Genomic DNA, 22,197 nt, shown 5'->3' with positions numbered 1-22,197 from the left:
AAACAAAAAACAAAAAACAAAAACAAACCACATTTCTTTACATGTCTAGAATATTCTGACAGGGACATTTTCATAGATGTAGAATGCTCATCTGTGCCATCACATTTTCTGGATAGAACTTTTGCTTTTGAGGGAAAACATAAAAACATAAGATAAAAAAATTACACTTTAAAAATATTTCAAGTTCAAGACAAAGATAAGAGGAAATGCTGTCCGTAGTGTTGTTAAACATTTTGTGGGTTACCAAGGAGGGCTGGGAAATCTCTTCTGGAGAGCTCAGAAAATGAGACAGATTCTTGAAGCTGGAGTCATAAAAGCTCAGGGCTGGCAGAGACCTTAAAGGTCATTTAGCTCAGCCACCCATCTGGTGCTTGAATCACCTCGACACTCTCCCTGCCAAGTGGTCATTGTTAAACTATTTTATGATTTTTTCTGAAGAAGGTTACAGAATCTTCTTCAGCGGTCTTAGAAAAAAATTGTCGCTTCAGAGTTGGAAATCCTGCCATTGTAACCCGTTTATCTTTTTGGTTTCTGATTCTGTCATGAAGCATATTTATTTTTCAGTTTCTTGTCATCTACAAATTTGATATGCCTGCCTTCTGTGTGTCATCCATGTTTCTGATAAAACTATCAGGGTCAGGGATAGATCCCTGTGACATGACATGTAGAAACCACCCTCCAGGGTCATGTCTTCATGAATCGTCATCCTCTGGTATTGTTCAACCAATTACTAGGCCACCAGTTACACTGTGATTCAGCCCATATTTTTCCATTTTGATCTTAAGAATGCCAGTTGTACCTATGGATCTTTAATGGATAGTAAATCTGTTAGAGTAAATGAAGCTAGCACAAACTGATTTGTTCAGTCTAAATGAATATAAGCGAGCTCTGGTGTTCAGTACTTTCTTTTTAAAATGCTTGGAGCCCATCCCTTTAATGATCCATTAGAATATCTTTCCAAATCACTGTTCTAAAGTTTGGGAAGCCTGCCTTCTTCCTCTTTTTCAAGATTTATACACTGTTTATCATCTCATCTTCTGGGTCCTCTCCATTCTTTGTGAGTCCTTAACTATCCATAGAAAGCAATTTCTTGGCCTGCCTTCATCTGTTGGCTTCCTGAGATTTACCCATCCCAGTACAGTAATTCATTTAGAAGAGACCAGTTATTTGCTATCTTACATCTTTTCACCCATTTTAGAGTTTAATTTCTTATCCTTTAATTTCTTATCCTTTTTTTCAATCTGACAATCATTCTCCTTAATAGAAAAGCCAGGAACAAATAGGAGTTAGAGAGTTTTGCTTTCTCTTTTTATTATCTGCTGCTGCTAACTATAAACTTCCCTAGTTTTGATGTTGTTGTTGTTGTTGTATTGTCTCTTTTGCTTATTTATTTTTGTGATGATTTTGGAGAAATGGGGGTAGTGATAGGGTCTTAAACATAAGAACAGGAAATAGATGATTGTGTTTAGTATTTTGTTTTGTTTTGTCTTTATTTTGTTTTCCAAGCTTCAAATTTGGAGTTTTAGCTCTCCTGACATTATTCTTACAAGCTTATTCTACTCTTTTATAGTCCTTTATTACATGCCCTCCTTCCATCTTTTTTCAAATGTTCTTTAAAAATCTGACCTTGTGAGAGATCTTTGTGCAGCTGTATTGGTTACTTAATTGTCACCCCTCTTTCCTTCCCGAGAGGATCATTGTGATTGCCGTTACAGTTGGACGTTTGGTAGCTACCCAACCTTCTAAAGCCATTTTCCCTTCTGATTCTCATTCCATTGAATCATGCCTCTTTTCTTTGAATTTTTTGAAGTCTGCCTTACCCTCTTTGATTACTCCAAACTCCAAAATGACATAGTAACTCTCTCTGAATGTTCCTATCGATTTTCATTTCACCAACTATTTTTTTCTTCTTGGTCAGAATTAGGTCCAGAGTTGAAGTTCCCCTAATTGCTTCCTCTACCATCTGGGAGATAAAATTGTTACCAAAGTAAGTCAAGAATCTGTCGGGTGCCCTGTTTCTAACCAAATGAGACTTCTAGCAGATATCTGGATGGTCGACACCCCCATCACCACACTTTCTTGCTTCTGTATGTGTATTGTGTTGTGACAAGGATGCATCATCTGTATCTTCCATCGAGCTGAGCAGTCTGTTCTGTACTCCCCAACCATTAGCACTTCTACTGCTCTTTCCTTTCTCCTTCACTCACAAGCTCTTAGCATGTTTCTACCCCAGACTCATGAGTTTTCATATAGATGTATGTTTTCTTGGCCGTTAGTGCTACTCTGCCTCTCCTAAGATACTATATGAAATATAAATAAAGCAAGCAAGCTAGCCCCAACCTGTCTTGAGTTCCCAGCCCACCAACTATAATCTTATAGCTAATTCCTCTGACACTGTAGGTACCACTCAGTATTATAATCTCGATTTTCACTTCATTACCCTTGACCCATGTTTATATGTCGGCATCTGAAGCCTTAAGTATTGCTTCCTGATACCGATTAGTGAATTACTGGGCAGTTTCAGTATCATTACTATTCTTTCAAGTCATATCTACTGCCCTCCCTAATAGTTGGTTTACAGCTTTTTTTCTGGGCATTTTTCTCCCTACCTCACCACATTCTGTTTAAAGCCCTATCGATCAGTCCTGCCTGAAATTAGAGGAATTGACTAAAGAATTTACAAGACCCCTCCTCAAGGCTGAGATTAACTAGTAACCCGAAACCTCACATGAGCCATAAGTTCAGCCTCCTTTTCCTAGCTGGCTGTTGCAGTTACATTTGGTATTGCTTTCTGTGTATTTTCTCTCTTGTGGTCTGATGGAGGTTCTGTTCATTAGGGAAATGACCACAAGAGAGGTAGTGGAGAAGAAGGAAACCAAAGGGGTCTGTGTGAATGAGGACCTGTGTGGTCTCGGCCTCAGCGTTTCCCTGTCACATTCCCTTTCTTTAGCAGTTGGGTTGTTCTTATATGATTTGGAAGGTTTAAATTTCCAAGAGTTCCCCCTGTTCATTAGTTAACTGCTTATCCTTTCCAGCTTCCTACCGTCGAGGGTTGTTGAAAAGATTAAATGAGATGATATATGTTAAGTGCCTGGTACAGTGCTTAATATATACTAAGCAACAAGTGTCATCTGTTATTGTCAAAGGCATGAGATTTAACTCTTGTTTGCTATTGAGGCTGAATAAAATTTGAGTTCTTTAGAAATAACACTGCCTAGGTTCTTCTAGTGTTCTTCCCTGACAGAAGATCAGGGCTAACTGTTGAGGCATTGCTTTTTTCAATGAGTGACATACTTGGTTTACTGAATCTGTATTTGAGGATCCTCTATGTTTAGTAAACAGAAGTCAACTTATATATAGTCTCTCTAACTTCGAGTGGTGGAAGGAGATATTTAAGAACAGCTGTTATCATTACCATCATTAGCTGACATTTATGGAGCATGTGCCACATGCTGGCTACTGTACTGAGCACTTACATGCATCACCTTACTTAACCTTCACAATACTGAACAGATTCCATGTCGTTCTCCATCAGGGAGGCAGAGTAATAACTTGCCCTGAGTGACACACTAATCAGGGGCGGAATCCATGTGTGAGCCCCATGCGCCTAACACCATGCATCCTACTTCTCAAGCTAAAATCCAGACATTTCTTTTGTATCATTATTTTGTGTCAACAACTATACACAAGGGTGCATGAACCAGTTGGCTACTCTGCATGTTTTGGCGTTAACTCCTTGCCCTTCTGCATGCACTCCTATAGCTATTACAATGTTCTTGAATTTGTAATTGATGGTGGCTATTATCTGAATGGACAGGTGTGCAACTGCTTATATTCTCTTGGCTGAAGAGGAAGCAACAACCATTGCTGAAGCAGAAAAGCTGTTTAAGCAGGCCCTGAAGGCTGGAGATGGCTGCTACCGGCGTTCTCAGCAGCTCCAGCATCATGGATCCCAGTATGAAGCCCAACACAGTAAGGTTTCCTCCAGGTTGCCGCATTGGGGATCAGAATTGTAACGTGGTTAATCAGAGCAGATTTTCAGGCTAGTTCAAAATGTGATTCTCCTAGATGGGAATACTGGTTTTTGCCTTTCTTTGCTTTTATTAATGTTTTCTTTCCCATGAGAGCACAATATGTAGTTAACGTACTGTTTACAGAAATGTTCAGATGCTCTTTTCTGCCCATAGATTCCTAACTCCAGAAATAAATGGTAATAACCTTTAGTGGTAACCTTTTTTCTCCCCAGAATCCTTGCAGATTTCTGTTTATCAGTTGCTTCTCTGCCTTATAACTTTAAGTCTTAATTTGGAAATAGGCCTTAAATTAGTGTTAACGTTAACAAAGGTTTTATCTTATGGGTCTTCTATGGCATGGATTGAAAGAGGACAATTAAGAATATAACAGTTATTGGTGATTGTCTCAGCATTTAGCTCTTATTTAGGAAGCATTAGTGTTAGTTTCCGGAGAGGAAGAGCCATGAGTTCCTAATTATTTATCTTTTTTACATTAAAAACAATGACTTCTTTTATTAAGATAACTCCTTAATATGAGACCTTTCACTTTAGTGCATTAAACTGAGAGTCAGTGGTATTTTGGGAGAATGATAATTTGTTATTTCTGAAATTCCCCGAGCCCTCCGACTTGTCAGTTTGTTGGTTGTTTAAGCAGAAATTTAGCAATTCTCATGAGAGGGAGTGTTTTCATCATTCATCCTAATTTTGAGTTGTTTCCTTAAGGTAGAATTTCTCTCACCTCCTCTCTCCTTCCTGCCACTTGGAGAGGAGGAGCATATCTCCTTCACATTTGAGATTATAAAATTAAATTTTAGTGTTAAACTTGGATTTGGTGCTGAAACTGAGTGCATTAGTCTCTATGACTAAGGTGCAGTGCAATCTTTGCATTGTGTCTTGTGTATACATGAGTAGGTCCACACAACTCATTAATACACAGGTTTTTATTTTTATTCTGCAGTAAGTATGTGGTAATCAAGACTGTAATCACCATCTATATCTTGCTTCTTAAAAAATAGGTATAACAATGAATTTTGAAGACATATTAGTAAATGTCTATCTCATGAACTAAATGAGGATTAGTACATAAAATTGCATAACCTGTAGTATAATTTAAGACATTTTCTTTTTTTCTTTTCTTCTGTAAATTAAATCTTTTCAACCTATTGCCTAAATCTACCCCCAAAATATAATAACATCTTTAAAATAATTTGTAGGCACTTGGCAGATTTTCAGCACACATCTTGTTCTCATTGTTTAAAACTCGAAATGTTAGGACTTTAGTCTTAACATCTTTTAATAGCTGCATATTATACATGTACTTAATCTATAACAGGTGTGTCATATTTTTCTCAAACATGTAATTTTATTAAGGATTAAGCATATGCATGTTCTCACTGGTCTGGAAATATACCCAAAAAGACATATAATTAAATAAAAGATTAAGATAAAAAGTTGTTAATGTACTTTTTAAGAGCCATTTTGGTGACTATTATTATAACTATTTAGCTTGTCAGTGCTTTCTCTAACACTAGGGTAGTTTTTCATTTTGTTGCATACTTTATTGTCATATCTGGAATGTGTTATATTGCCATCTAAAATCGACTGCTTTGGGGACCTGGAGATGATTATGATGTCACTCGTGTTAGGGAAAGAATAATATAAAACAGAAGTTCAAGATGAGGCTTCTCCAGACTTAATGTCAAGAAGGAAAAAAAAATAGTTCATCAGGATGCAACCTGAAATTCACCTCTTGCATCTTCACCAAAAACATGCACACTTAAAGAATGTGGAATTCTTGCTTGTAAACCACATGCAATGTGGGTATATTCATTTTCCTAGCACTTTGTGGCAGATGATTTTATTTACCAAATATTTGACATCCTAACTCAAAAGCATGGATTAGGTAATCAGTCACATGATTTGACCTTTGAAAGTCTAAGTACTTTGATGATACTCTGTATGCATTCTAGCAAAGTTGGCAGTGCTCCTGGCAGTAAGGAGGATTCAAGGGGCAGGCCTTCTCTCCAGGGGTTTCCTTTAAGGGCATGGCAAATGGGCCTCAGTAGTTCTTCTTGCTGCTCGGCTGAAAGCTCTTATTTTTTTAAATTTTGGTGTTTTATGTCTCCCTTTTCAGGACGAGACACCAATGTCTTGGTCTACATCAAAAGAAGGCTAGCAATGTGTGCCAGAAGACTCGGGAGGACCAGGGAAGCAGTGAAAATGATGAGAGATGTGAGTTTGAATTTATGTTTGAGAGCAATAGCAATGCACCTGACTTAGAGAAGGAAGAGCCCACTGAATGGATGTAGCAGAGTGCCAATGATGGTGTGGTGGTCATGTGGGCATTGGAGCTAGACTGTGTGGGGGTTCAGCTCTAGCTCCCAACTTACTAGATGAGTAATCTTGGGCAAGTTACTCAACTTCTCTGTGCCTTGTTTCCGAATCTGTAAAATGAGGATAACAATAATAATAAAATATTAATACTAATTACTACTTAGGATTGTTACAAAGATTAAATGAGATAACACATGCAAAGCTTTTAGTATAGTGGCTGGCATATTGAAGAAATCGTAATAGATATCCTTATCGTTAAACCTTTGGGGCTGTAGCCAGCTGCCAACAATAAAATCAGCCATTTTAGTTAACTGATATTTTTTGCATGCAATTGTTAGGAAGAATTGAATAAACTATAGGTCAAATTGCTACCCTCAAATTTATTATTATAATCTAGCATTTCGCTAGATTTCTCAAATCAAGATGTTTTATTAGAAGTAGTCAACAGAAGAGAGGAAATAGAGTTTTAAAATGAAAGAGAACTAAGGGAGGTTATTATTATGCAGTTTTAAATAAAAATAGTGTTTTAAGGGAAACCAGTTGAGGAACTTTACTTCTACATTTTTTTAAAGTAAGAAATACTTTCTGTAAAGAAATCGACACCAGTGTCAACTGTATTTATAAGCCATTTTTTAAAAAACAATCTCAGAAAACTCTTGTCAACATTTCATTCTTTGCTATCTTCCCAATTAGGAGACTAGGCAACTAACTGCCCATTATAAAAATGGAAGAACCAAAAGGCAAGGTAAAAGTGGCATCTTGTCTAGTTCTCAGCTTTTGGATTTGAGAATGCAACTGTGTAAACCTAGTGGGTCTTTTCTCAGTTTGTCTCTAGAAGGGCAGTTCTTCATGTGAATTCCCAGTTATTCTGTGGAGGGCAGGGGCCTGCACCAGTTTCACCCCTGGTTATTTCTGCAAGTTGTAGCATGATGTGAAGGCCCAAGTAAGACCCATGCTTGGATTCTGGCAGCTCCATTAAGTAGCAGTGTAGTCTCCAGACCCGAAGAGGAACAAGAGGAGGAAGACTCTGAAGTCATTTTGTTTGACCGAAGGCGATAGTTGCTCCTTAGACAAAGCCACTACAAAGGGGATCTCTCAGGATTACATTTTTTTGGTTGCAGGAAGAATTTAAAGAAAGTTTGTTATAAAATATAAGTGCTAATTTTAAGAAAAAGAGATTTCTGCAGAGACATGAACTTGTCCTCAAACTTTTTAACTTGCAGAAATTTCATTCCTTGATATAGTGAAGGAACTACCCGTCCCTTTGGTTCTGAAAGAGCTGAGAATTTTATGAAGGACAGGGTATGTCTCTAACTTAACCTGGCTCAGCCTTTAATAAGGCGTCATATTTATTCTGTTCTTAACCTTGACAAGGCATGAATGGAGGAGCAGATTTTGGCGATTTTATTATATGCTTATGCAACTTCATAGGAAAATGAACTTGAATCATTTTAATTTCAGTTTTTTTCCTATCGATCTCATTCTGATGATCATTTTTAGTATTATATATAAAATTTCATATGATAAAACCAATACATCTTTACTATTGTTCGATTTTTGTTGGAGATTATTTTATATTTACAATTCCATTTATAGACCTAGTCCAAATACAGGTCTTGGGAGAAAGTCTGGGGTGCAGTGGAATAAGTGCGGGCAGGGAGTCAGAAAACCTAGATGTGAATTCAGCTTTCCTTTTCACTAGCTTCGTGACCCAGAGAAACTTGCTTCCCTTTTATGGGCTTTTCATTTGTCTTCTGTTAATTGGGGATAATGATTCTTACCTAAAACGGTAGTTGAGGGAGTGGTGGGGAGAATGAAATGGGATAATATGAAAACATTTGGCATATAGTAGACATGCTTACAACTTTTTCCCTTATTTTTTTCTACAAAGCCTTAATTTGCTTGCCCATTTCTCTGATGGGCATATAAGGATATTTCTGATTTCTTTTTCTTGAATGAATCAGTCAAGCAATCTCTTTTTTCTTTCTGCATATATGTACACAAGTATTTATGTATGCATGTATCTGTATTTATATGTGTTACTTTTCTAAAAAGTCTTATTATTAGAATACTGGTACATGTTGCTTTCTGTCTGCGTTTATAAAGCATCCAGTAGAGGTAGGCCCTACTGTCTTCATAGTCCTACGAAAGACAGTGTCAGACATGCCGGAGATGTGTTTTGAAGAGAAATGTTGAAAGTACTCTTTCCTTCAGAAACTCCTGGCACCCAAACAGAGGAAGGGAGGCTGAGGAACCCTCTCCTTGTCTCTGTCCCAGCCTTGCAGGAGACAGTTGTTGGCTGGGCCTGGCTCCTCTCAGGTCACGGGGTCATGCATAAACAGAGACTTCACTGAGGGGTTCACTTCTTTAACAACATGCACATAAACCATCTTGCTGAGAAGCTTCCTCTGATAAAAGAGCACACTGGATTCCAGGCAGCCCTGCTGATAAAGCCTTTAGGCAGGAGTATCTAATTTTTTATTAAGACATAGCCATCCTTTTCCCCTATGCCCTGGTTGAAACTTTCCTAGAGCAGATTTTAAAGTGGCAATAGAAATGCTAGAGTCAGAAAGCCTTCTATGTAGAGAATGGACTCTCTAAAAAAATTTCTCTGGAAATCCGTTAAGGAAGAAAAAACTGTTACTTGGTGAGATATCACCAGTTTCCCTACCTTTTCGTAGTTTTCTGCGGACCTCTGAGTCATTCCCTCTCATTATTGTTTCACTCTGTCTCTGCCTCTTTCAATATCTTGTCTTCTCGTTTGACATAGATCATTTAACCTTCTAAAAATATTTTATTTAGTTGATTTCAGGAAACCATGTCCTCTTACTTCTCCTAAAATCTCAGTCTTCTTGGCTAGATTCTCCTCATCTTCCTGACATCTAAAATTTGAAGTGTCCCCTGGCCAGTCCTGAGCCTTCTTTCTATCTCTGTTTACAACCAGGGAAGACTGCATTCAGACTCAGAGTTTTAAATACCATCTAAATGCAAATTAACATTTCTATAGTGTTTACTGTGTTCTAGGCATTGTTTTAAGTGCTTTAGAAATATAAACTCTTAATTCTCATAACAACGCTTAACATAGGTCTTGTTTAAGATTACATAGCTAGTAAATATTTCTGAAAGTGTGGTCTACCAACTGCCTACATCAGAAGTACCAGGATGCTAATTGAGTACCTACTTCATAGGGTTGGTGTGGGGGTAAAATGGAATAATCCATGCAAAACACTTGGCACAGGACTTCATATATTTAGTGTTGCTTTTCTTATCATTATTGTCCAAGACATATTGTTAAATGAAAAGGAAAGACATAAATATTAGGTATAGTTTTATTACTTTTTTTTTAATTAAAAATAGATGTTGATATTGACCAGTGGTTCTCAAACGTTTTGGTCTCCGAACTCCTTTATAAAATTACTAAGGACCCCAAAACTTTTGTTTGTGTGGTTTATCTATTAACATTTCCCATTTTAGAAACTAAAACAGAATTTTAAAAATAATTGTTTCAAAATAGCAGTTATAAATACATGTTAACACAACATTTTCACGAAAGATAATGTTTTTCAAACAGAAAAATTTATAAGAAGGGTGGCATCGTTTTTCACTTTTGCAAATCTTTTAAATGTCCAGCTGAATAGGAGACAACTGGAGTCTCATATCAGCTTCTGCATTTAGTTTGTTGTGATATCAGCCAACATGTGGCCTGTGAGAATGCCCCTGTTTAAATGCATGACAGGGTGAAAAAGTCAAAAAACATATTATGAAAATAGTTTTGAGCTAAGGACCCCCTGAAAAGGTGTTAGGACCCCCCTGACCATACTTTGAGAGCCACTGTATAAGCATAAGAAACAACCTTGAAATATAGAGAAAATTGTTAACAGTAAGATTGTAGCGTCTTTTTATTTTATGAATTTATATAATATTAAATTATAATAAGCATGTTATTCTTATTTTCTCATGATAAAAATAAAACTAAAAAGACTGAGATCACTTTCAAAAAAGCTAAAAAATAGAATAGACAGGGAAATACAGATATTAAAATATTCACCCATCTAAAATTTTAGCTTAAAACCAACTCGTGATTTGTTTATGACTAGGTATATTCATTTCTTAAGAAAGTACCACAAACAGAGTGGTACTTAAATAAACGATTTAAACAATTCTGGAGAACAGAAGTCTAAAATCCAGGCGCAAGCAGGCTGCTTCCTCTGAAGGCTCCAGGAAAGGATCTCCTTGGCATTCCTTGGCTTGTAGGTGCATCACTCTGATCTCTGCTCTGTCTTCACATGCAGTTCTCCCTGTGTATCTGTATGTCTGTGCCCCAATTTCCATGTTTTCATAAGGACACCAGTCTTATTGGATTTAGAATTGGATTGATGACCTCATCTTAATTTGGTTACATCCATAAAAACCCTATTTCCAAATGAGGTCATATTCAAAGGCGCCAAAAGTTAGGACTTCAGTATATCTTTTTAGAGGATACAATTCAACCCACAATACCAGGTCGTATATAAAAGCAAAATATAGATACTCGAGTAGGCTGAAGACATGTTCTCTATATACATGCCTTTGACTATGTCAAACCCATTCTCAGCCTGGCTAGTAAAGATAACTGCTAACCATCCTTCTTGTGTTCTTAGACATGGCTCTTTGTAAAAATTAGCCAGAGGAATCTGCAGTTACTTCATCCCTGGGCTTGTATCCTTACTGCATTTTCAGCATCTTCAGGGTTTTCAGTTTCGTGATCAGTAAGTTATATAATGGGTATTACTATGTGCCAGACATTTTGCTAAGAAGTTTATGTAGAGTATCTTTTTTAATTCACACAGACCACAGGTGTCCTATTAAGTTACAGAAATAATTTATAATTATTGTAGCAAGTCACAGGATAAGGAAGTTATGATATCCCCTCCACTCCTACCATGCCATCTCACTGAGGTAACCAACACTTGTGGTCCACTATATATCTCTCCACCCCCCTTTTTTTTTGCTCCTGCAAGTACATACCTGATCACATAAGGATTTTGAGCAGAGTTGCTTTGTATCTTACACAAGTTTCCACGTGAGAATTAAGCTTTCAGGGGACTGCTCAATATCTGAGCATCTTTTGCGGGGCCTCCCTCACCAAAGAAAACATACAAGTTTTTAAATAATATAGTGCCTTTTCTCCTGACCTCTTTTTTTCCCACAATTATTTTTATTCCTATTTTCAGTTTTTAATCTCAAATCACTTACTCATCTGATCCCTTCATTAAGGAGAGATTAGGGCTAAATGAACAGAGAGAAACAGATGTTTTGAGATGAATTTTAAAAGCATGCAAAAGGATAGTTAAAGTCCACTAGATTTTGAGCTTCTTGAGTGCTGATATGATACTTGTTTTTCTTGCATGTCCCCTTCTAGTATACTGCACGGTATCTTGTAGATAGACACACTTAATAAAATATTTGAATTGGTGAATCAGAGCAATGGCATACAAATTCCCAGTTAGAGCTCTGTACCTGTGACCTTTGATTCCCAGCTTCTTGTTGATTATGACACTTCGATAGTTGTTTAATTATACTGATTTTCTACCTTCCTTAGAAGTACTGCCATTTATTTTTAAACTAATATAAATTTGAATGAATTCCATTTAGAAAATTATTATAGGTGTTCATTATATATCACTGTAAGGTGATTAGAGGTATCCTAGTGTGTGAGTAATTGACCTTTGGGAATTAGTTTAACAGTATTAATAGTAATAGGGTGCCCTTTAAATGATTTGTGAAGAGGAGAACTTCTAACGAAAACATTAGAAAATATGTACCTCAGGGACTAATCAAAGCCTTTGGAGCATTAAGTACTGTTGATTTGCATTTTTAACTACTTATGTTCATGAAAAAAATCTTCATGAAATCAACAATTTGTAAAAGAGAACATTATGCCTTTCCCAAATTATTTTTAAAATTCATTTTTTAATTTACTAAAGATATTTTAATGTAAAATTAAGTTTTCTCAGGATATTTTAAACAACAATTTAAAATAAGATTTCCAAGCCAAGGAAACATGCTTTTGTCTTTAGTTTATTGATTTTTCACTTTTAAAAAAATATTTTTTATTTTTCAATTATACTTGGCATACAATATTATATTAGTTTCTCGTGTACAACATAGTGATCAGACATTTATATAACTCACAATGTAATCACCCTGATAAATCTAGTACCTGACACCATAAATATTTATTACAATACTATTGACTATATTCTTTACGCTGTACTTTCCATCCCCATGACTATTTTTTAACTACCAATTTGTACTTCTTAATCCCGTCCCCTTTTTCACCTCCTCCCACTCTGGCAACCCTCAAAATGTTCTCAGTATCTATGTTTTGGTTTTTTTTTTAATTTTTAATTTTTTAAAAAATTTTTGTTCTTTATTTTCCACATGTAAGTGAAATCATTTGGTATATGTCTTTCTCTATCTGACATACTCTACTCAGCATAATACTCTCTGGTTCAGTCCATGTTGTTGCAGATGGCAGGATATCATTCTTTTATTTATTTCTATGGCTGAGTAATATTCCATTGTATATGTGTACCACCTCTTCTTTATTCATCCATTGATGGTCACCCCAATTGCCTCTATATCTTGGCTATTGTAAATAATGCTGCAATGAACATATGGATGTACATGTCACTTCAGAGTAGTATTTTGGGTTTCTTCAGATAAATACCTAGAAGTGGGATCACTGTCTTTCTTTGTCTCTTGCTGTAGCTTTTGTTTTAAAGTCTATTTTGTCTGGTATAAGTATCGCTACCCTAGCTTTTTTATTTTTTGTTTCCATATTCATAAAATATCTTTTTCCATACCTCTTTGGGTTCATCTTTTGGGGGACCCTCTGAGCTTCCTGGGGTTGTATGTCTACTTCCTTCCTTAGGTTAGGGAAGTTTTCCATCATTATTTCTTTAAATAGGTTTTCAATTTCTTGCTCTCTCTCTTCTCCCTCTGATACCCCTATGATGCGAATATTTGTACGCTCAATGTTGTCCCAGAGGCCCCTTAAACTTTCCTCATTATTTCGGATTATTTTTTCTTTTTGCTGTTTAGATTGGGTGTTTTCTGCTACTTTGTCTTCTAAATCTCTGATTCTATCCTCTGCTTCATCTAATCTGTTGGTTCTCTCTAATGTATTCTCCATTTCAGTTATTGTATTCTTTATTTCTGACTATTTCTTTTTAATGTTTTCCATTTCTTTATTAATGTTCCCACTGAGTTCATCTACTCTTCCCCTAAGTTCATTGAGCATCCTTATAACCAGTGTTTCAAACTCTGCATCTGATAAATTGCTTGTCTCCATTTTGTTGAGTTCTTTTTGCTGAAGCTGTGTTCTGTTCTTTCATTTGGGACATGTTTCTTTGTCTCCTATTATGGCTGCCTCCTTGTGTTTGTTTCTATGTTTTAGGTAGGGCCGCTATTTCTCCCAGTCTTAGTAGAGTGGCTTTATGTAATAGGTGTGCTCTGGGGCCCAATGGCACAGTCTTCCCTGGTCACCAGAGCCATGTGCTCAAGGAGTGCCCCTTGTATGTGTGTGCCTTCCTGTTTTAGTTGAGCCTTGGTTGCTGTTTGCATGTCAGTGTGAGGGATTGACCCTTGGGCTGATTGGTTGTGAGGACTGGCAGAATGAAGGACTGACCCTACAGAGCAGGATTCACTTTAGCAGGGTTCTGGTGCCCGCCCAGGTTGCCCTTTAGGTACGTCCTCCTCAGATGCCATACTGGGTGGTACTCTGGTTCCTGCTTTGGTTGAAGCAGGCCACTGGATATGTTGGCCCAAACAGGCCAAGTTCAGCCTCAGCCTATGCACTTCCAATGTCACCTGGCAACAGTCACCAAGGAATTTGCAGGTGGCTGCTACCCGTGTTGGGCTTAGAAGTTCCTGGAGAGGCCAAGCCAGGAACCAAGGCCAACTGCTGCTAGTGCCAGGCTTGTGTATGGGGCAAGGGGTATGGGGCAAGAGGTACAAGGCCAGATGTTACTTCTTCAGGTTTTGTGAGCCTTTGAAATATTTTAGGAAAGTCCACAGCATGAGCCAAGAAAGGCCATTTGTATGGGAAAAAAACCACTGGAGCCAACTTGGGTGGGCCCACAAGTTGAGAGAGGCGAGGTCTTAGGGAATCACCTAGGCAGGGTGACCAGTGTCAGCCAGGTTGAAGGAGACTCAGATATGGCAGCCACCTGCATCTGCAAATGGGGCAGGGGAGAGCTCAACAAAGAAACAGTTGAAACTGCTGGTACATCTGTCTGGGAGAAAGCTGCCCCTCCAGCCCCCACCCTGAAGTCAGCAATTCAGTTCCTACCCATATGTTCCTGGCTCTTTTTAGGCTGCTGCCCCAACACTGAAGCTCAGAGCAAGTGAGTCCGTCTGTGAGTAAGTCCGCACACAGGCTCTTTAAGAGGAACCTCTGCAACTCCCACAGCCTTCTGTCTCACTCAGCCACCATCTCCACTGGTTTCCTCTTCTTGGCATTGGAACCCTTGGCTGGGGAGCCCAGTGTGGAACCGGGACCCCTCACTTTTCTGGGGGGACCTCTATAGCCAACATAACCCTCCTGATTTTCAATCACCACACAGGAGTGTGGAACTGACTGGGTTTCCCATCTCTGCCTCTCCTACCAGTCTCGAGTTGGCCTCTTATGTATGTGCCCAGTTGTAGGACTTTTCTTCAGTCAGACCTCAGGTGACTCCCAATGATGGTTGTGCTATAGTTTTGTTATAATTCTGATGTGGTCATAAGAAGCATCTACCTTCTATGCCATCTTGACTGGAAGTTTAAAATTCACTTTAAGCAATATTCTACAAAATAAATTCTGCTCATTGTACAGGTGAAAAGATCTTTTTATTTTGTTTATTCATTTATTTTTTCTTTAGATTCCACATATAAGTGAAATTGTATGGTATTTGTCTTTCTCTGACTTATTTCACTTAGCATAATACTCTCTAGGTCCATCCATGTTGTAACAAATGGTAAAATTTTGTTCTTTTTATGGCTGAGTAATATTCCATTATATATATGTACCATATCTTCTTTATCCAGTCATTCATCGATGGGCACTTATGTTGTTTCCATATCTTCCTCATTGTAAATAATGCTGCAGTGAACATAGGAGTGCATATATCTTTTCGAATTAGTGTTTTGGGTTTCTTCGGTTAAATATCCAGAAGCAGAATTGCTGGGTCATACAGTACAAAATAAATGAACAAATGAAACAGAAACAGACTCATAGATATAGAGAACAAACTTATGGTTGCCAGATAGGAGGGGGGTTGGGGAACTGGATGAAAAAAATGAAGAGATTAAGAAGTATAAATTGATAGTTACAAAATGGGCACAGGGATGTAAAGTACAGTATAGAGAATATAGTCAATAATATTATAATAACTGTGTGTGGTGCCTAGTGGGTACTAGACTTATCTGGGTTGGGGGGATTGCTTTGTAAATTATATAAATGTCTAACCACTATCATGTATACCTGAAACTGACATAAAATAATATTAAATGTAAACTCTAATTGAAAAAGAAAAAAAAAAAAGAAAAAAGATCTTTTTAAAAGGAAAATTCTAAGTGAATATATTGAGGGTTAATTTCCATTCCCTTTAATCTCTTTTTGCTCATTTTTAAATCCTCTAATTTTGTTCCTTTTTTCTCTCTGCTTTTCTATTCTACAAGTCACATTATTTCCCTTGTATACAATATTTCTTTTCTTCCTCTTAAAATTGTCATGAATTATTATGGATAACTTGGTTGATAAATTGATTTAGAAGATGTTAAGCTTGATAACTGAAGGAAGTAAAGTACCATTATGTGGGCATGGGGGATGGGAAGAGTAATATACTCATACCTTCAAGCAACCAAGTATCACTTGGTCGCAGTTACTACTTTCAAGCCTTTAAGATAATCAAATGTGTCATTGAACTAAATACAAAGTATACAATGAATTATATTAATTCCTAGTAAGTGTTCCTGAAATGATTGTTGGCATGTTTCTAGATTATGTATTTGTTATAGTTACAAATAAAGGAAAAGTGAACCTTGAAAACAAATACTATAAATAATAACTCACTGACTTTCAAAGTTAGACTTTACGCGAACACTTGCTTTCTTTTTTGTCATAATTTGCTTTTCTTTATTTGCCAAATATGTTAAATTGACTTATTTAGTAAATTACTGGCAATTAGTGATTTATATAGAAAGAAAAAGTGTTTAGTTAATATAGCAAATAATAGACTTATTAATTGATTTACCTTGTTGCATCAGTAATGATGAAGCATGGTTTTATTAGCATTGTACTCCTATTGTATTATATAAAGTGAAAAGCAGGTGGCAAATAATCCCAGATACAGATGAGAGTTTTAGCTAGAAATAGAGTTACTTTATTTACCATTGGGTATTGTCATTCACATGAAAGTCTTACTTGTGGCATAGTAAGTAACAACTGATAACCTGAACTGTCACTATCAGGATTTTCATATTCTGGGCCCACATTTTTTAATGTTCTGAGTAGTATCCACTATGGAGTAGAGCCTTCAGTGTGGATGGCTAGCTCATGAGCAGTTCTAGACATATGCCTGTCATCTAGGAGATTGATTTAGCTTTCTTTCTCCAAATTCCTGTTCTTGACCTTTTTTGCCTGGTATTGGTCTTTGGCTTCTGCTTCTCAACTATGTCTATAACCGTTTTTTCTCTTGGATTCATCATGCAGTTCTGTATTTACCTTCCTAGGACTTTACCCTGGTTTTATTCAGTGGCTCCAGTCATGCCCACTGGTTTCACATCTTTTTTATTCATTTTTACCCCACAACCCTGATTTTGATCTTCTTATACCCTCTTTGCACCAAACCATCTAGTCATTCATCTATTTATTCATTCAGTGAAAATGAATTGAACATGCGCTCCATGCCAGTCCCTGTCCTAGGTGATTGGTCTAATCAGTGGATACCCCTGACCTTATACAATTTATGTTATAGCAAGGTGAACAGACAAAAGGTAATAAACATAATAAGCATGTATTTTATAGTATATTGATAAGTGCTGTGGAAAAATAATAAAGTACAACAAGATAAGGAGGATTAGGACAGCCAATGGGGAGACAGTGAGTAGGCCATAGAAGTCACAGTTTTAATAGGATGATCAGGTAGGTATATGTGAGAGAAAGGGTGACGTTTTAGCAAAGACCACAGGAGGTGTGGTGTGGAAGTTGGTCATGTGATACATGCTCAAAGGCCCTGAGGCAAGATTATATATGCCTGGCATGCTCAGGTAATAGCAAAAGAGTCTTGGGTAGATGGAACTGAGTAATACCAGGGGAGCAAGGGTTGGGTTACAGATCGTGTAGGATTTATCAACTGTAATAAGGTCTTCAGCTTTTACCCTGGGTAAAATGGGGGAACCTTGCAAAGATTTGAGCAGAAGAGTGATATGCCCACTCTTAATTTTTACAGGCTGCTGTGTGGCAAAGGAGAAGAAGGGAAGTCAATCAGAAGGCTCTTATATTAATCTTGGTGAGAGACAGTGGTGGCTCAGGCCAGAGAGATAGCAAAACAAGTGGTGAGAAGTGGTCAGATGCTAGATATATTTTGAAGGTAGGACCAACAGAATTTACTGATCAATCAGTGTGTAGTGTGAGAAAGAGAGAAATCAAGAATGGTTCCAAGGATTTTTCTTTGGGAGTAGAAGAGTTTCCATCGGCTAAGATGTGGAAACCTGCAGGCGGCACAGGTGTTTTGGGAGGTTAGGAGTTCAGTTTTGAACAGGCTGTATTTGAGTAAGCACATATGCATTTTTATCTTAAATAAGGGCTTCATGATTTTTTTGTGGACCATAACAAAAGTTTGCTTTGTTGAGGTGATGAAGCCAAAAAATGTAATGGGGCATCTTGATTTGGTAGAATTCTTCTATATATATTTTGGTGAGGCACTCCTTGTAGTACCATTTGTTTTGAAAATGCCAGGAAGATAAAACTTGGTTGATTTCAGAGAAACCATGACCATAACAGTCTTGCAAAATACATAATGCTGTGGCATACATGTATTTCATTTAAATTCTATAGATTTTCTCTTTTTCTTATTTTCACTCAACACTTTTTCAAGTCTATCCATTTTTACACTATGTACCTTTAGTATACAATTCCTACTTTTTAACTGCTACATCATATTTCAAATTATGCTCTTACTGACTTAACCTTTCCCCTAAAGAAAGACCCCCAGGTTGCCTCCAACTTCCCATTATCCCAGCAGTGCTGCAGTGAACATCCTTATAGACATGTGAGAAGCTCTCACTAGTGTGTGTACCTAGGAGTGGGATTGCTGGATATGAGGGTAAATGCATGTTTGATTTCAGTATGCTCTGCCAGTACACTCTCCAGAATGGCTGCCTATGATTGTTTAAATTCTCATCAGCAGTACATGACTGTGCCATGTATCTCAGTACTAGGCTTTTCTGAGCATTGTATATATCATATATATATATATATATATATATATATATTTATTTATTTATTTATTTTTCAAATTTGTTTCACATAGCTTTCATAATGTTATTTCATAATTTAAAAAATATTATTTCTTTTCTCTTTTCATTTTGTATTGTTTATTTGCCTCTTTTTATTATTTTTCTCTGATTAATCTTGCCAGAGATGTGTCTATTTTATTAGTATGTTCAAAAGAGCTAACATTTGGTTTTGTTTATTTTCTCAACCTTTTTCTCTGAGTCTTTTCTGCCCATATTTGTACTGTTTTGTTTCTTCTCTTTCCCTTCAATTCTTTTGCCTTTTTTCTTTTTTTTTCTTTTTTACCAATTTCTTAAGTTGAACATTGAACTTCATTTGATTTGAAGTATTTCTTTATTCCCTAGTAATTTCATCTTAGCCTATGTTATATTTTTAGCCCCTTGTCATTAATTTATAATTGTTTTTTTTCATCCTGCTTAGAGAAAATAGATCATATGATATTGATTTGGGGAGAATTTATGGAGGCTTCCTTTGAAGCTTGGTACATAGTCACTTTTCATAAATGTTATATCTGTGTTTGAAAGGAACATGATCCCTGTTGGTTATAAAAGTCTCTCTCTCTCTCTCTCTCTCTATATATATATATATATATATATATTTACTAGTTTGAGTTTATTAACCATGTTGTTCAAATCTTCTGTGTCTTTGCTTATTTTGTTTGCTTGTTCTATCAGTTTCTGAGAGAGAGATGATAGAACATTCACTTCCAATTGTTTATTTACCTGCTTTGTTCTTCAATTAATTATTGCTTTATATATTTTCGGGCTATATTGTTTGGTGCATTTATGTTGATTATTATTCTGATGATATATTATTAAGACTATACAGTGCTCCTCCTTTGTCCCTTGTATTTTTCTGCCTTGATTTTCTTTTTTTCTTGTATTAGTAAGATTGGCTACTCTAGCTTATTTGGATTTATATTTGCCAAATATTATGATCAAATATTATGATCATACTTCTATAACTTGTTGATTGACCATTTGGATCTGTAAAGTTTTTGCTGAATATTGTCTTTATTCACATCTGAGAGTTTTGTACTTTTGGTTAGTATGTTTTCCCATTTGTATTTATTGTTATTATTCTTCTGTTTAGTCATTTTTGCTGTCTTTCGTGTTTTGTATCTATTATATTTTCCTTCTTCTTTTCTTTTCTACTGAATAGATCTCCTGGTTCGACATTTAAAAATTCTATTTTATTCTTCTCGTGGTCTCTATTTACTAAGACCCATACTTATATTTATTTTTCTTGATCAGTTATTAAGCTTAACAATATCTATATGTTCTTCCCAAATTATAGTTAACTTACTCTGTGTCTGACCTCTGTCTAGACTCACACAGCAATCAGGGAAATTCATAAACAGATTTTCCTTCTTTGTGATGTGCAGGGAGCACTGATGTCTGAGTCTATGCTCACCTGGCTGGGCTGCTTCTACAACCAAGAGCCACTGAAGCTGTTGACTTCTTTAGTGAACAGATAGATGATCATAGGAAACAAACATATTGGCTGACTTGAGCCAGGAACAGAAACCATAAAGCAGGCAAAGCCAACAATGCATGTGATGACCAGAGAGGACGATGAGTTGGCTCTCGTGGGTTTCCTTTTTAGATAACCTGTGCAAAAGCATTGAAAGTATCTCCTTCCGCAGCAGTTGTCTGTCCTACTTATTAAGAGCAGATACCCTGATAGCCTTCCCCTTCTCCATGGACTTGGGGACTCTACTTTTGTGACTCTAGAGTCCACTGGTACACAAGATTACTTTCTGAGATCTGAGTCTCTTAAGCCCATTAAATGCGAGCTTAATATCTAGTAGGCACCTTGGTAGACTCTCCCACCAGTAAAATTTTTACTGCTTTGGTAAAGGAGTTGCCGTTTCTTTTCCTACTCCCAGACACCTTTGACTCTTCTCTTTGCTTTACCTTACACATTTAGTTAATGTGTGCAAGCCCTGTTGGCTCTAATGCCAAAAAATGGACACAAAGTCTATTCACCTCTTTTTAGCTACACTGCTGTGATCTTCATTGAGGTCACCATTATCTTTCAAATGAACTATGCAGTTAGTTTCCAGGCTTCCTCTGTGGCCCTCTAGAGTCCCTTCTACAGAAAGTAACCAAGTAACTTTTAAAAACTCAGATCAGGTCATATCACTTTCCAGTTAAAAAGCCTTCAGTGATTTACTATTGCATTTAAAATAAGATGCAAACCCTTTATATGGCCTGCAAGGCCCTACATAATCTGTTCCCTGCTTATTTTTCCAAACTCAGCATATGCTACTCTTTTGCTTACATACTAGGCTGTAGCCACATTGAGTTTCTTTTGGAGTGTGCCAAATTTGCTTGCTTCTTTCTTAGGGCATTTGCACAGACACTTCTCTTTACCTGGAATATTCTGTTTCAGATTCTCACTTGACTGGCTCCTTTTTGTCAGTTGGGCTCAGCTGAAATAATGCCTTCAAAGGGTTTTCCACAATACCCAGCTGACAGAGTACTATCCACAAAAATATACACTCATACATACTCATGTACTCTCTCTCACACACATACACACACTCATATACATACTATCATTCTCAGTCAGATTATTGTCTTATTTTTCTTTCACTTTTAAAATTATCTCATTTATTTATTTGTTTACTTATGTATTATATATATCCCACCTCCACTAGAAAGTTAACTCCACAAGGACTTCATCTTATTCTCTGGCACATGATAGCTACTCAATTTAAGTTTTGCTGGATGGATGGATGGATGGATGCCTCAGTGAGGAGTAGACAAGAGCACGTCCTACCCCACACCCCACCAAATGCAAAAATAAGAAGACTTGACTGAGAACTTATGACTCCCAACATTAAAAGTTCTTTTCCACCCAGATTAAATCTTCAGTTTCTTTAGCAAGCACTTGTCTGATTATATAGTAGGCAGTCAGTTTATTTTCATTGAGAAGGCCTGTTCAGCTCAGTTGTACAGTAGTCAGGTGTTTAGTTACTTGTAGTTACTGCCTGACCACCACTCCTGCCCTCTGTGTCTGCCAGCTCCAGATTTGGAGACTGTCTGGGACTCTTCTCAGAACAGCTGCAGCTTCCTCAGCTTCTTTTGCTATGTTTTAATCAAGTCCTATTTGCAGTTTGTCTTAGAGAAATTTCTCAAAATCTCTTGTTCAATGACTCTACCAGCCTATTCCTCCCACTCCTTTTGCTGTTTTCATCACAGGTATATATTTGTCTTCTTTTGTACCACTTGCCAGTCATTTCAGGATATGTTTTGGGGGGTTAGGGTGGAGAGGAGGTAGACATGTTTGTTCAGTCTTCTG

General features: G+C 36.9%; 1 protein-coding gene across 12 annotated transcripts in view; it reads left to right on the top strand.

Annotated features, from left to right (window-relative positions):
- The window catches only part of ST7 (suppression of tumorigenicity 7), a 242,092-nt gene that overhangs the window by 152,124 nt on the left and 67,771 nt on the right, over positions 1-22,197 (top strand). For 5 of the 12 annotated variants that reach the window (XM_039860986.1, XM_039860992.1, XM_039860991.1 and 2 more), the window contains exons 7-10: positions 1,919-1,987; positions 3,818-3,972; positions 6,148-6,245; positions 17,825-17,884. In XM_039860986.1, the coding sequence (XP_039716920.1) occupies positions 1,919-1,987; positions 3,818-3,972; positions 6,148-6,245; positions 17,825-17,884 (382 nt within the window). The remainder of the gene's footprint in view (positions 1-1,918; positions 1,988-3,817; positions 3,973-6,147; positions 6,246-17,824; positions 17,885-22,197) is intronic. The other 7 variants (XR_005652395.1, XM_039860987.1, XM_039860994.1 and 4 more) reach the window with 3 other exon arrangements.

Source organism: Pteropus medius, unplaced genomic scaffold (genome assembly GCF_902729225.1).
Source record: "Pteropus medius unplaced genomic scaffold, Ma_sr-lr_union100, whole genome shotgun sequence".
Taxonomy (NCBI): Eukaryota; Metazoa; Chordata; class Mammalia; order Chiroptera; family Pteropodidae; genus Pteropus; species Pteropus medius.
The sequence above is the reverse complement of the archived record's forward strand: the minus strand, read 5'-3'. Positions and strand labels throughout refer to the sequence as shown.